General features: G+C 42.3%; 1 protein-coding gene across 3 annotated transcripts in view; it reads right to left on the minus strand.

Moving 5' to 3' along the window:
• Positions 1 to 1,126: 1,126 nt before the first annotated feature.
• LOC103998509 (uncharacterized) overlaps positions 1,127 to 14,526 on the minus strand; it is a 61,325-nt gene continuing 47,925 nt past the window's right edge. For all 3 annotated transcript variants that reach the window (XM_065126349.1, XM_065126350.1, XM_065126348.1), the window contains 2 exons: positions 2,691 to 2,837; positions 1,127 to 1,278 (listed from right to left, as the gene is read on the minus strand). In XM_065126349.1, the coding sequence (XP_064982421.1) occupies positions 1,177 to 1,278; positions 2,691 to 2,837 (249 nt within the window). In that variant the 3' untranslated portion in view covers positions 1,127 to 1,176. The remainder of the gene's footprint in view (positions 1,279 to 2,690; positions 2,838 to 14,526) is intronic.

The following is a 14,526-nucleotide window of genomic DNA, read 5'->3' on the forward strand; positions in this document are numbered from 1 at the left end:
AAACCACTGATTTCAAATGATACAAATACATATATATACATATACATACATATACATGTATATATATACATATACGTATATGTACACATACATATACACACATATACACACACACACACACACATATATATATATATATATATATTTCACCAACATTCAATTCAAAATTAGGGCACTAGATTTTGAGTTTGAAGTGCTAACTACTACACCATGAACTCATTTTCTGGCCAATTTGGAACTGAACCGAATATATCCTTATTTTCAGGCTCATAGCAGTTTCTCCAAATTCCAAGAGCTTTTTTTTTTTTGTTTCCAAATGGTCATCCTTTTATTTCCTACAAACTCCAAGTTGCTTCCTCTCTCTCTCTCTGACAGAGAAAGAATCCAATTGATGTCTTGATGCTTAACCACCTTCTTGATTACCCATATGGGCTTCTGACATTTTTCTTTTAACTTCTGACTCCCATGACTTCTTTCCTCCCTTCTTAGGCTGTTCGTCCCAATCATTCTCCAACACCTTTCCCTTCCTTCTTAACCTCCCTTGTTATCATAGTTTTGAGCAAACAGAAACAGGTTAGAGCAAGTTCCACATCACCATGAAATGTGGTACTGAAGTAGTAGTAGGTCTAATATTTAACAAGCTAGTTTAGGCTACAACAGGTTAAATGACACAAATGCCTGGTGATGGATCCAGACGTTCATTACAAAGCTATCAGAATAACACAGTGATGTCAGATATAGGCTAACAAGTGTGTTACATAAAGATTATTTTATATTAATGTTTCTGGTATAAAGCAAGATAGCTAAATATTTAGCATGCCTATTTAGGGCCACAAGATCAACTGCTATCTCTCTAGGGCTGCAGTGTCACCAGAACCAATGGCAATTAACAAGTTAACTACTCAGGCATTCAGTAAAATTTTAGCAGAATAATAAACATAGTTGACAGTCAAATAAACCAAGATTATGAATTGGGTACCATGTACAATCAATCCGGACATTGGTTATTGCAGAATCGCTCCGCACAGGTTTTTCTGTCAGAAAGTTTATCAAAAGTTTTGTCAGTTCATAAGCAAAAGGATAATGATCAGTAGCAACTATTGGATGATGAAGTGCAGGAACTTACACTGAGATGACGCATATTTTAAATATGGAAAGTCCATATTCTCATGGAGTTCAGTTTTTATTAGCACTTGTAACTTCAAATTTTGGACTGCAAAATGGTGTCTCCTTGCAAATATCTTCCGTGGAGTTCAGTTTCTCATCTGAGTCTAAATCCTGTGTTTCCAAAGATTCCATATGAGGACCACGAGATAAGTAAAAATACTACTAAAGTTTATTGACAAAGTACAGCAAACAGGATGCGGATTTTGACAGTATGTCAAATTTAGCTGGCATTGGTGCACAAATGAACCTGCAGCACATTTAGATAAAAGCAGGGGTGTGAAGGAAAAGTCACATCACTTTAATTAACATGATTACAAGTATCAACAAATGGTGAATTTTGGTGCCTTTGTAAGATTGCTCCACTACATGTCAAGGGCTGGAGTCAATGATACAGCCACATAAATTTGACCCTTCCCAACTCTACATTCCGAGGAGACTCATATGTTGGGCCACTTTATATATGTTTCAGCAAAACACAAACGAGTGCTTGGAAAAAGCCAACTCTCATTACACAAAGAAACTCATGATAGTGTTGTTATATGTCTACCATCCAGGTATTTATGCACTTCTGCAGTGGTTCATAAGAGTATATCATCAGTAGATAAGTTTTTCTGATTTCTTGTGAAACTTGACTTGTTCCATGCAGTCGCACGATATGAAAAGCAACATGAAATCAATGGTTCTTCGACATAATGAAGCATATGTTATGCCATGTTCTGGAAGGAATCTGAATTTTCAAACCTTGATGGTCAAAAATTTCTCGTGTCACTTGGAAAATGGTTATTAAAGCTTTCTTGATCCCTGGGAATCTAGCTTAAGTAGTCAGCAAAAATGTAGCAATATACATGTTCGAATATGACTAATTTTAAACATCCTATGACAAACAATTCTTGTATATTCTTAGAAGTTAGAACTATCTTATTTGGTGTTCTTTGGAGCTACGTAGCCTTTTCTAGTTCATTCATTTCTCCAATCACCTCGAAGACCTACCCAGATCATATAATAATGTCAACAAGCTTATGGCAGATTGCTGCCTTGCCCATATAGGAGCACATTATCTCCATGAACTAGAGTAGCAAGCATCCATATACATCCAGGATCTGTTCTAGCCTAGTGCTTGATTGGTGTACACTTGGCATGACACCATGTAGTATTGTCCAAGCCAAAAGGTGCACAGTGATCCTTTGTTTCATGCATCTCAATTTATTTGCATATATTTCAAATTCAAGACACTTCTATTATTTCATACTCAGCCTGACAAATTCTTTTAAGCAAATATTATGCACTATTTCAAAGGATTCATTCAACCATATCATATGTAAGTCACTACTAACAGAAATCATTCGAATAAGAAACTTATGGACAAGAATACCACATACTCCAAACTTGAACCCAAGATCGTTGTTACATAAGATAAGAACTGCTGAAATACAGGAAGCAGATGTGTAACATTCATAAACTGGGAAGCATAGTGCCACGAGGCACATGAAATAAACAAGGAACTAGGAACCCAGTATACTTACAAGGAAATCTTGTTCGAAAGCAAGGATCTTGCAGACACTGTTTATATTTGGTTTAAAGGCATGTTTACTCAATACTCCATGCTCAATATAGCATATGCAATCCTTAAGGGTTCGAAATACATATCCACTTTCTGGATCAGTGTAATACTGCAGCAAAGATGATATTGTCATCAAAACAGTTCTCTACTTAACATAATAAACGAAAATGAGAAGTAAACTAGACACGAGGGAGAAGGGAAAATAGCAATGTCAAGAAACATACCTTAGGAGTGCTACTAATAGCACTATCAAAAACACTATGACTAATAGCTAAAGACAGTTAAAGTTAAAAGAGGCATGATTTAAGATTTACAATTGAAGCATCAGAATGACAGAATGACTGTTCCAATAGGATAACAAAGAGTAAGTTTTGATATTTAAGACATAAGAACATTCTTCGCAGTAACAGATATAGGACAATGAGATTTATGTTTGTGCATGTTGGTTCTAGCCCAAGCTTAGTTTAAAGTTGCACATTTCTGCACCTCAAATTGTATGTCACAATGAAAATATGTTTCAAAGAATGAGTAAACAAACCTAGTGATCAGTTCTCCTATGGCTACTATGTGAAGAAGGGCTGGAACATAGACTGATGGTAGAGTGAACCCTTTCATCAAAACATGGAACATGAGATCAGTGCAGGTGGGAAAAATGACCTGAATCATTGTGGTGTTTAAGTGCTTTCGGCCTGTGTTACTATTGAGTGGCATAATTTATGCTTTTCTTAGATTATTTTGTTTCTTCTAGGAAGTGGCTTGCACATGTCACTGTTGCTTCTGTATTAGTCCAGCATCATCCTAGGTGTAGAACGTAAAGTACAGACCAATGTGCTGATACTGTGCTTTTGCATCATCAACTAGCACTAGTCAGCATTACTAGCAAGTTCAATCCTTAGTTTACATACAGCAGGATTTCCTCTCTTGTATTTTCCAGTTTTCTTTATTTTTACATTTTGTGATTAAACTAACACTACAACTTGAAGCTGAACATTGCTAAATCCAAACCAAAAAAAAGGAATTTAACAGAGAACAAAAGGAGGAAACTATATAGGCTGTTTTGCATCTTTACTTATCTGAGTAAATAAATAATGGTAACAAGCATTTTTAGAGACTCGAGATTGCTGGGATCACAACCATCCATGCAAGAGAAATGCACTATGTTGAATCAATGACTTGTTGCCAAGCATGCTTTCGAAAGCATGTATATATATATATATATATATATATATATATATGTGTGTGTGTGTGTGTGTGTGTGTGTGTGTGTGTTCATGTACAGAATTTATGAACTACACTAAGGACATACAGGGAAGTTGCATGTGAAAGAGCCATCCTATGGCTTTCTAAACCCAAGATTAAATAAATAGGTTGATGTGTAGTAGGACAAGCTGAAACCACACCTAAAACACTAAAAAGAATTAGAGATTGTTGTTCGGATGACTCAGGTTAAGTAATCAATAAGTCTAGAGAAAAATATCATGACCCAGGCCTGATAGGTTAATTGGCTTATCAACTTCGTTTGGCCCAAACCACTTGCTAAAATGTTTAACTTGAAGTTGATAATAGTGTACTCATCAAATCTTTATAAGTTAATCTTAATCTTATCCACTTTTGATGTGAGATTAATTGGGATGTTACAATTTTTCCCACTCAAGGGCTTGACGTCCTCGTTAAGGCCCAGCATAACTCAAATCAAATCCTAGCATGATGGATGTAAGGTGTAGCCTAGTGGTGGCTTCACGTCGTGACGAGTCCTCTAACTCCATCTATGGGTAACCCTTTCCTACTCGAGCTCTCTCACCATGCCTAAATACTAGGTCAACTCTATTACCAAATGTCATGACGTAAGTCTAATGGGACAATTGACCAATCAACTTCGTTTGGCCAAAACCACTAGCCAAAATGCTTAAGCTGAATTTGATAGTAGTGCACTCATCAAACTCTTATAAGTCAATTTTTGTCTTGTCCACTTCTGAGGTGAGACTAATCGGAGTATTACAAAAATAGCACCTAAATTGTTTTCTCATGTATTCTAATAAAGATCTGCCACTCTTGGGTGGAATCATATTGGATCAACTGATCTAAACTGAGTTAATCATAATGTTTTTAAAAGTGATAGGCACCAAGGTTTCAAAATGCTCGAGGTCCTAGGCGCTCACCTAGGCACCCGTCTAAGAGAAGCGAGGCACTTTAGAATATTAAAATTTTAAATATATATATAACGATTGAAACCTATGCTAAACAGTGTTTTCAATACGGTGCTAAAGAGTTCTAACTCTAACAGAAATATAGTGCACCACAAGGTTTGCAATATTGAATGATACCGCCCGTACCGGGCGATACATATCGGTTTTGCAAGTAGACCGGTACACAGACCGCTCACTACCGAGCGGTATCGTCGATTGGGGCTTATTGATGTTGTTTTTGCTCCGTTATCGTCCTAAATCGAACGGTGACCGAGGGAGAAGAAAGAAGAGGGCGAAGGGGAAGAAAGACAAGGGAGAAAAAAAGAACCTAGAGATCGACGTCGCTCTCCTCCTCGTCTGTCAGCGACTTCTCATCCGCGCGCAACGAGAAGAATCATTGGTGTCGTGGGGAGAAGAGAGCGATGCCTCGACGAAAACCTTATATATATATACATATATATATATACATATATACATACATATATACATATATATATATATATATATATATATACATATACAAGGCGACATCATAGATTTTTTTTTTTTTTCTACGACATCGCCCCGCGTCGGGAGAAGAGAGGCGACGTCACATTTTTTTTTTTTTTCTACGACGTCGCCGTGCATGGGGAGAAGAGAGGTAATGTCGTAGATTTTTTTTTTTTTTCTATGACGTCGCCCCGCATTGTCACGGACAAACTTCTAAACAGGATGTTTGATGTAATGTTTATGTATGTCCGTGTCTTTTGGTATGTTCATACTTTGTACAGCATGTAGAGGGACGGCCGAAGGCTTAATAGTCCTATTTTAGTTGGGTTGGTGGCCGCTTTAGGCTTGTAAATAAAATTTATGTCATATGGACACGTGTGAGAGATTTTCGATCTGTAATGGACCATTTTACACTTTGTTGTAAAACTGTTCAGAGCTTGTAAAGTCTGTTTGTAATTTGCATTGTCTATGAAGTGTTTTCGGAGATGTTTGCTTGTGGATCCCGAGTGAGGCATTTCCTCTATCATGTTCTCTCTTTTGTGGGTCCTAAGGGACCATGGGAGGCTTCGGGGAGGCTGACCTTTACGGACGGACACGCAAGGGTGCCGTACGACTTAGGCAAAACCAGCTAAGTCCGTGACAGATGGTATCAGAGCGGGACAAGCACTCATAGAAACACTTAGCATGCAAACATGGGGGACCTAGCGGGGCTGCGTTGAGGGCAGTCAGCACACGCGTGACCGTTTGGGGGAAAACGAGCATGGAGATGTAGGGAAAAGGAGTCGCTCGGAGGAGCGGGCATCTGAGATTGGCATTCAGAGGAATGGCCAACCCTTCGCGCAAGAGGCACCACGAGAATAGACAAGCTTGGAAGAATGTGAATCGTATAAAGGTTGGGATGACTGAGTTTGAGCTACGGCTCAACGTTGACAACCATACTTGATGGTGCTCAAGGCAAGCGAGGCGCTTGGTAAAGGATGAGACCATCTAAGGTAGAATGAATTGCTCAGCGACCGAAAGAGTTATGCAAAGCTCATAGAGGTGAGGGGAATTGCTAACTCAAAGAATTCGGTACTCATGCATGGGCTTGTATGCGGACGATGGAATGTTCGCGGCCATCCTAAGGTCACCAAAACTCGGTGCCATGGTGTCACGGACAAACTTCTAAACAGGGTGTTTGATGTAATGCTTATGTATGTCCGTGTCTTTTGGTATGTTTATGCTTTGTACAGCATGTAGGGGGACGGCCGAAGGCTTGATAGTCCCATTTTAGTTGGGTCGGTGGTCGCTTTAGGCTTGTAAATAAAGGTTGTGTCATGTGGACACGTGTGAGAGATTTTCGGTCTGTAATGGACCATTTTATCCTTTGTTGTGCAACTGTTCAGAGCTTGTAAAGTTTGTTTGTAATTTGCATTGTCTATAAAGTGTTTTTCGGAGATGTTTGCTTGTGGATCCCGAGTGAGGCCTTTTCTTTGTCCTGTTCTCTCTTGTGTGGGACCTAACGAACCATGGGACGCTTCGGGGAGGCTGACCTTTGCGGACGGACACGCAAGGGTGCCACACGACTTAGGCAAAACCAGCTAAGTCCGTGACAGATGGTATCAGAGCGGGACAAGCACTCATAGAAACACTTAGCATGCAAACGTGGGGGACCTAGTGGGGCTGTGTTGAGGGCAGTTAGCACATGTGCGACCGTTTGGGGAAAAACGGGCATGGAGATGTAGGGAAAAGGAGTCGCTCGGAGGAGCGGGCATCTGAGATTGGCATTCAGAGGAATGGCCAACCCTTCGCGCAAGAGGCACCACGAGAACAGACAAGCTTGGAAGAATGTGAAGCGCACAAAGGTTGGGATGGCTGAGTTTGAGCTACGGCTCAACGTTGACAACTATACTTGATGGTGCTCAAGGCAAGCGAGGCGCTTGGTAAAGAATGAGACCATGCAAGGTGGAATGAGTTGCTCAACGACCAAAAGAGTTATGCAAAGCTCACAGAGGTGAGGGGAATCGCTAGCTCGAAGAATTTGGTACTCATACATGGGCTTGTATGCGAACGACGGAATATTCGTGGCCATCCCAAGGCGGCCGAAACTCGGCGCCATGGAGCATTGAAACTTTCTCTTCGGCATGTGAAGGATACGTCCGTAGGAGGCTGAAGGGTGCAACTAGTTCAGCATGTTGCTAGGCCTTGAGGGGCGCAACGGGGGCTGTATTGACGTGGAGTCGCAATCTAGCAAGTGTGTTTGCAGGAGGCAGAACAATGCACAGTTTGTTCAACAGATCGGAGTAGTCCAAGGGGATAGTGGTCTCCGAAACGAAGAGAGATGTTGCTCCAACGGGACAGTTATCCAGGAGGGATAAGTCCCGGCTCTCCAGAGGGAGAATCATGTGGGACGGATCTCACAAGTTGAGGAGGAGTACCTCAACAAACAACAACTCCACGAAGCTCAATGGACTGAGCAAGCAGTGAGGAGTCGTCGCATGATCTCGCTTGAGAGAATGCATTGGTGGATGCATTGCGAGATCAAGTGGGGGAGCGACCCAAAGCAACACAAATGAAGGCACACTTGGAGTCGATATGAAGATCGGGCTCAAGGGAGGGCTGACCCATGGAATGGTGGGCGAGAGGGCCACCATCAACTCAATGGAAAACGAGGAGCGAAGCAACTTGGGGGTAACTTGGCGAAGTACTCAAGCCGCTTGAAGGGAGCCAGCATAGAAATTGGAACATGGAGCAGAGGCACAATGCTTTCCTTAGACAGAGGTCAAGGACATGAACTCTTGCAGAAGCAAGAGTAAGATCATGTTGTTTCATGGGTCCTTCATTCTGACGGAGCGGACTCATCTTGCATGGTGCCAAAGACGAAGGGAGCTTCGGGGCACATGCACCTTATCTCGGAGGAGCATTTGATGGAGGAACTAAGGCGACTCAATTTGCGGAGGCGAAGTTGAGTTCAGAAGGCCTTAGCACGAGGCAAGAGGACGCAGAGGCAGGTACTCTTGAAGAATATGCCACAGCGTTGTCATTCAAGTTGCTATAAAGGAGACGGTGCGCAGCGAAGATTGTGCTGGTAGGGGCAGAGGCTCAGGATCCAGACAATGGTGCACAAATTACAGTCAAGTCGGTGGACTTCGGGAGCTACTAGGCGACGGACTGTCCTAGAGCGGTGCTTCATCTAGGTGTGACCCAAGAGTGGGTGGATGAAGGTCGATTGCCAAAGGAACGAACAAAATCGAAGGTAGAGGAGACCCTGCGATGTATTGGCAGAAGCCACACATGGAGGGTTCACAATTTGAGTTTTTCCACAAGGATCAGAATGCAATGGAGGTGTCACCAGGAGGCGACATGGTGCAGCGGATCGTAGTGGAACGGTTCGTGGCAATGCGATTCACACAACCTTGCCCCGTGAGGGACTGGATCATACGGAGGTATGATCGGGAGCTACTGGAAGCTCCACTTCGGTGAACAACACGACGGTAAGAAGGGCTATGGATTCAAGGAGTGAAGGCCATGGTACCGCAGAGGCGGGTCTTCCGTGCGTGCATCGAATTTTGCATTGGATGAAAGCCTTGGTCATCAGCATACGGGGGTTGTGTTCCACCAAGGGAAAAGTTCGAATGCAAGTACCAGTGAGTCCCATGGGAGGGACTTGATCATACAGCAGTATGATCGAAGCAGCTGGAGAGTTGGACTGCTCCAGAGCTCATATTCGCTTAAGGGAGCCCGACAAGTCAGAGGACAAGGTCGAGTAAGCGAACGTTGCTGCCAAGGAAGCTAAGGAGAACAGAATCGGTGCAAACTCTACAACGTGATGGCAGAGGCCATGCATAGGAGTTACAGTCTGTCTCTCCATCGACCAGACAGACTGCTTGGAGAACACAGAGGTGTTGAAGCAGGGGGTCGAAAGGGGAGAGGAAGCGACGACGAGTCCAGAGGGACTTAGCTACCCAAAATCAAGCATCAGTTAGAATGGAGGTGGACTCAGAGGAGTGCCACGGAGACATTTCTACTGATCGTGAAGAAAAGGGATGCAGATGCGAGGCGACGGATAGTAGGGCCATGGGCATGGCAGCGCCATGGTACCGCAGAGGCGGGACTTCCGTGAAAGTCATTGATCCCTTGCTCTCATGGAGGGAGAGCGCTTGGTCATGAAAGGGGCCGAGGAGATGGAGAACGCAGAGGCAATCTCTAAGTACCGAGACAAGGCTGAAGGGCAGAGGCCGAAGAACTTCGTAAGACCAGTGTCAATGTGCTTCTCATCAAGATAGCCGAAAGTGAAGGACTTCGGGTCATGCAAGAGTGCATAACCAAGGAACGAAGCAGGCAGTACGCGGTGCTGTACCTTCGCTACTCAGGGGAGTAGGCGGCAAGGTTGATGGAGAAGACGGTACAATCCCAGAAGCGACCAAACCTATGAGAGAACTACTCCAAGTTGGGGTGAAAACTTCCTGCATTCCAGAAGTTCAATGGCATTGAGAAGGTGAATCACAGTAGCTTAACTCAACGCAAGGAGTGCAAACACTTCAAGTGCTTCAGAAATGTGAGCAAAGAGCAGGCGAAGGCCAGTAACCAGCTCGATGCATGGAGTACAACCTCGAGGAGGCGGGCGAAGTCAAGTAACCTTTGCCTTCTCAACCCTTAAGAGAATGGGCGAAACCGAGTACCCTAATTCTCTTATCTATCCAGCAGAGGAGCTCTGCAAAAGTTCAAAGACCCTTCGAAGATAATGGAAGACAATAGTTGTCAAATCCTCACCAATGGTGATCAGTGTTACTGAGAGTAGATTGTCCGCTTCATTTCCCAACGAAATGCCAATCGAAAGCGGAAGTGATGCGAACCTACTTGGATGTGACAACCAAGTAAAAGAAGAGTCAATGAGCAAATTTTGTGGAGGAAGGACCCAAAAGAGTAGAGTCAATGCTCGTTAAAAGCTCCAACAAGCATCCACCCAATTCAAGCAGCATGAGGCATTTGAGAGACTGGCGCAGTAAGGATGGTCTTTTCCTTCATTTGAAGGATCCGCAGGAATCAACAAGGATCAACACAACTCAGCCAACCCCACACCGGAGTCAGAGTCATTGGTGAGTTGAAGCAGCATGGCGGATCAAAAGGTTCGACTACTCGAAAACAACAGTGGAGAGCAGTTGGGAGCCAAGGGACGCATTACAGTTGGAGCAGAAGATTGAAGACTCAGCAGAGGCAAGGAGTTGCAGTGTCGACAAAGGCTTCGACGAGGACGTCGAAGGAATAAGTGGGGGAGAATGTCACGGACAAACTTCTAAACAGGGTGTTTGATGTAATGCTTATGTATGTCCGTATCTTTTGGTATGTTCATGCTTTGTACAGCATGTAGGGGGGCAAGCACTCATAGAAACACTTAGCATGCAAATGTGGGGGACCTAGTGGGGCTGTGTTGAGGGCAGTTAGCACATGTGCGACCGTTTGGGGGAAAACGGGCATGGAGATGTAGGGAAAAGGAGTCGCTCAGAGGAGCGGGCATATGAGATTGGCATTCAGAGTAATGGCCAACCCTTCGCGCAAGAGGCACCACGAGAACAGACAAGCTTGGAAGAATGTGAAGCGCACAAAGGTTGGGATGGCTGAGTTTGAGCTACGGCTCAACGTTGACAACTATACTTGATGGTGCTCAAGGCAAGCGAGGCGCTTGGTAAAGAATGAGACCATGCAAGGTGGAATGAGTTGCTCAACGACCAAAAGAGTTATGCAAAGCTCACAGAGGTGAGGGGAATTGCTAGCTCGAAGAATTTGGTACTCATACATGGGCTTGTATGCGAACGACGGAATGTTCGTGGCCATCCCAAGGCGGCCGAAACTCGGCGCCATGGAGCATTGAAACTTTCTCTTCGGCATATGAAGGATACGTCCGTAGGAGGCTGAAGGGTGCAACTAGTTCAGCATGTTGCTAGGCCTTGAGGGGCGCAGCGGGGGCTGTATTGACGTGGAGTCGCAATCTAGCAAGTGTGTTTGCAGGAGGCAGAACAATACACAGTTTGTTCAGCAGATCGGAGTAGTCCAAGGGGATGGTGGTCTACGAAACGAAGAGAGACGTTGCTCCAATGAGACAGTTATCCAGGAGGAATAAGTTCCGGCTCTCCAGAGGGAGAATCATGTGGGACGGACCTCACAAGTTGAGGAGGAGTACCTCAACAAACAACAACTCCATGAAGCTCAATGGACTGAGCAAGCGGCGAGGAGTCGTCGCATGATCTGGCTTGAGAGAATCCATTGGTGGATGCATTGCGAGATCAAGTGGGGGAGCGACCCAAAGCAACACAAATGAAGGCACACTTGGAGTTGATATCAAGGTTCGCCATACCGATGTGTACCGCCCGATACGGGCGGTACGTACCGGTCCGAGAGGCGACCGGTACGCGGACCGCCCTCTACCGGGCGGTACACCAAAAAAAGTATATATCGGGCAGTAACGGCCGAGATTTCGACCGTTACCACACTATAGCAGTGCTACAGTGCTCCAATGGTCAAATTGACCGTTGGAGCCATTTCTCCTCCTATTTAAACTAATCGTCTCTCCCCTATTTCATTATACTCTCTTAAACTCTCTCTCAAACATGTCTTTTCTCTCATAAACTCTATAAAACAACGATTTGTAAATTCAATCGAGGTAAATTTGGGAAGATTAAGAGGAAGAACTTTCTAATCAAGAGGTATGTATTCGTTTTCTTTAATTAGAGAGTAATTAAGTTATTTAATGCTACGATTAGTTATTTTAATGATGATTTAATCGAAATTTGTTTGATTTTATATCAATTTAATGTCTTTAATACCTATTATGGTATTTGTCATGTTTATAGTGGTGAAAGAGAAGTAATTAGTAAAAAAATTAACTATATTAATCATATAATTAGTGTAGATAAATGATAATTTTATCATAATTTGAATTTTGAATCATATTGGATTAAAATTACATATTTAATATTTCTTTTATGTGTTTAACATATATATGATGGTAAAATAAGTTTAATTATGTTTTATTAAAGTTATTTAATACTGTAATTAGTTATTTTTACGATGATTTAATCAAAATTTGTTCGATTTTATGTGAATCCAATATCTTTAATATCTATTAGAGTATTTGCCATGTTTATAATGTTGAAAGAGAAATAATTAGTGAAAAATTAACTATATTAATCACGTAATTAGTGTATCTAATGATTTTAATACTTCTTTTATGCACGTACCATATTTATGATAATAAAATATGATTAGTTATGTTTTAATAAAATTACTTAATATTGTGATTAGTGATTTATGATCGATATTTGGTCAATTTAATATGTTTATACTTTATAGTTTATTTGATTTAAATTTGATAGGATCATGGCACCAAAGGAACAGTCACACGATGATGCATGGGTTCATGCCTGAAAGCTAGATGGAAACCGTCATCATTGGCAATGTATTTATTGTGACTACATTGGTAAAGGTGGAGGAATAACTCGAGTAAAAATGCATTTGGCTGGTGGGTATCCTGACGTTGCAAAATGCAAGAAGGTTCCAACGGAGATCCGTAAATTATTTTAAAGCAAGACGAAACAAGCAAAGGAAGATGCATTAAAAAAGAAGGCAAGAGTTGAGGAAGAATATCATAGGGCTACATAGGAACTAGTTTATGATCAGTATGAGGGTTGCGGCGATGAAGTCGACCCGGATCTCACAGCTGGGATTCGTGCATCATTGGAGCATCAGCATACGGTCGATGAAGCAATGAGGCATCGACGACCTGACTCACAATTAGAGCATGGCAGTGGTAGTGGAATCCAGAGGTCAACCAGCATGAGGCAACCAACTGCTCATTCTCAGTTAGGCCGAACTAGTAGCATGAGGTATGGTGGACTCCGTGGTTTTATGAGAGGTCTTGGCAGGAGGTCCGCACCAGATATTGTTGATATTGATCCGCAAGCCTATCCCCCACAAACAGCGAAACAGACACGGATTGACGATGCATATACAAAAGAAAAAAAACGGGATATTGGGAAGGCAATCTCAAAATGGTTCAACTTTCATAGGATTCCAGCCAACACAGCCCAAGGTCCATATTATCAGAGCATGATCTCCTCTATTCAAAAGTCTGGCACGGGGATCCAACCTCCAACACCGAAGGAGAGATTCACGGCGTGTACTTAGATGAGGAGGTGGCAGAACTAAAGGATTGGATCAAATCCTTCAAGAGGCAATGGGATGAATATGGGGTGACATTGATGTGTGACAGTTGGACAGGACCAACAAGAATGAGTATCATCAACTTTCTTGTTTATTGCAATTGAAGAGTGGTGTTTCATAAGTCCGTTAATGTTTCTGAAAAGATCCAAGATGCAAACTACATTGAGAGCTTGATGGACACTATGGTAGAGGAGATTGGACCACAGTATGTTGTCCAAATAATAACCGACAATGGAGCGAATTTCAAAAAAGCCGGTTTGCAATTGATGGAAAAAAGAAAAACTTTGTTTTGGACTCCATGTGCAGCTCATTGCATAGATCTAATGCTAAAGGATATTGGTGAGTTGGATGCGGTCAAGAAATGTGTAGCTCGAGCACAATCAATTACAAAGTTTATATATAATCATCATTGGGTCCACGCATTAATGCAAAAGTATGTAAATGGTGAGATACTTCGACTTGGAATTACTCGGTTTGCTACCAATTTTATTGCATTAAAATCATTACAGCAAAAAAGACATGGCTTGAAGGCAATGGCTAGCTCACAAGAGTGGTCTGAATCCAGATATTCGAAATTGAGTGATGGAAAGAAGATAGAAAAGGCCATTCTTTCCTCTAGATTTTGGGAGACTATAGCAGAAATCATAAAAGGTGTGGAACCACTTTATATTGTCCTCCGTAAGGTCGATATGGACAAGCGTCCACAAATGTCGTATCTTAAATATATGCTGATTTCAGCAAGAGAGGAGGTCAGGAAAGCATTCAAAGATGATTTTAAGGCCGACCAATACGTACGAATCATTGATCGTCGGACCGAAGTTCATATGGATTAAGATATCCATAATGCAGGTAAATTCATATTCAGAAATACTTAATTTATTATTATTTAGATAATAAATTATCATACTAACAAAATTATGTTTT

The sequence above is a fragment of the Musa acuminata genome, chromosome BXJ2-9 (assembly GCF_036884655.1).
Source record: "Musa acuminata AAA Group cultivar baxijiao chromosome BXJ2-9, Cavendish_Baxijiao_AAA, whole genome shotgun sequence".
Lineage (NCBI taxonomy): Eukaryota > Viridiplantae > Streptophyta > Magnoliopsida > Zingiberales > Musaceae > Musa > Musa acuminata.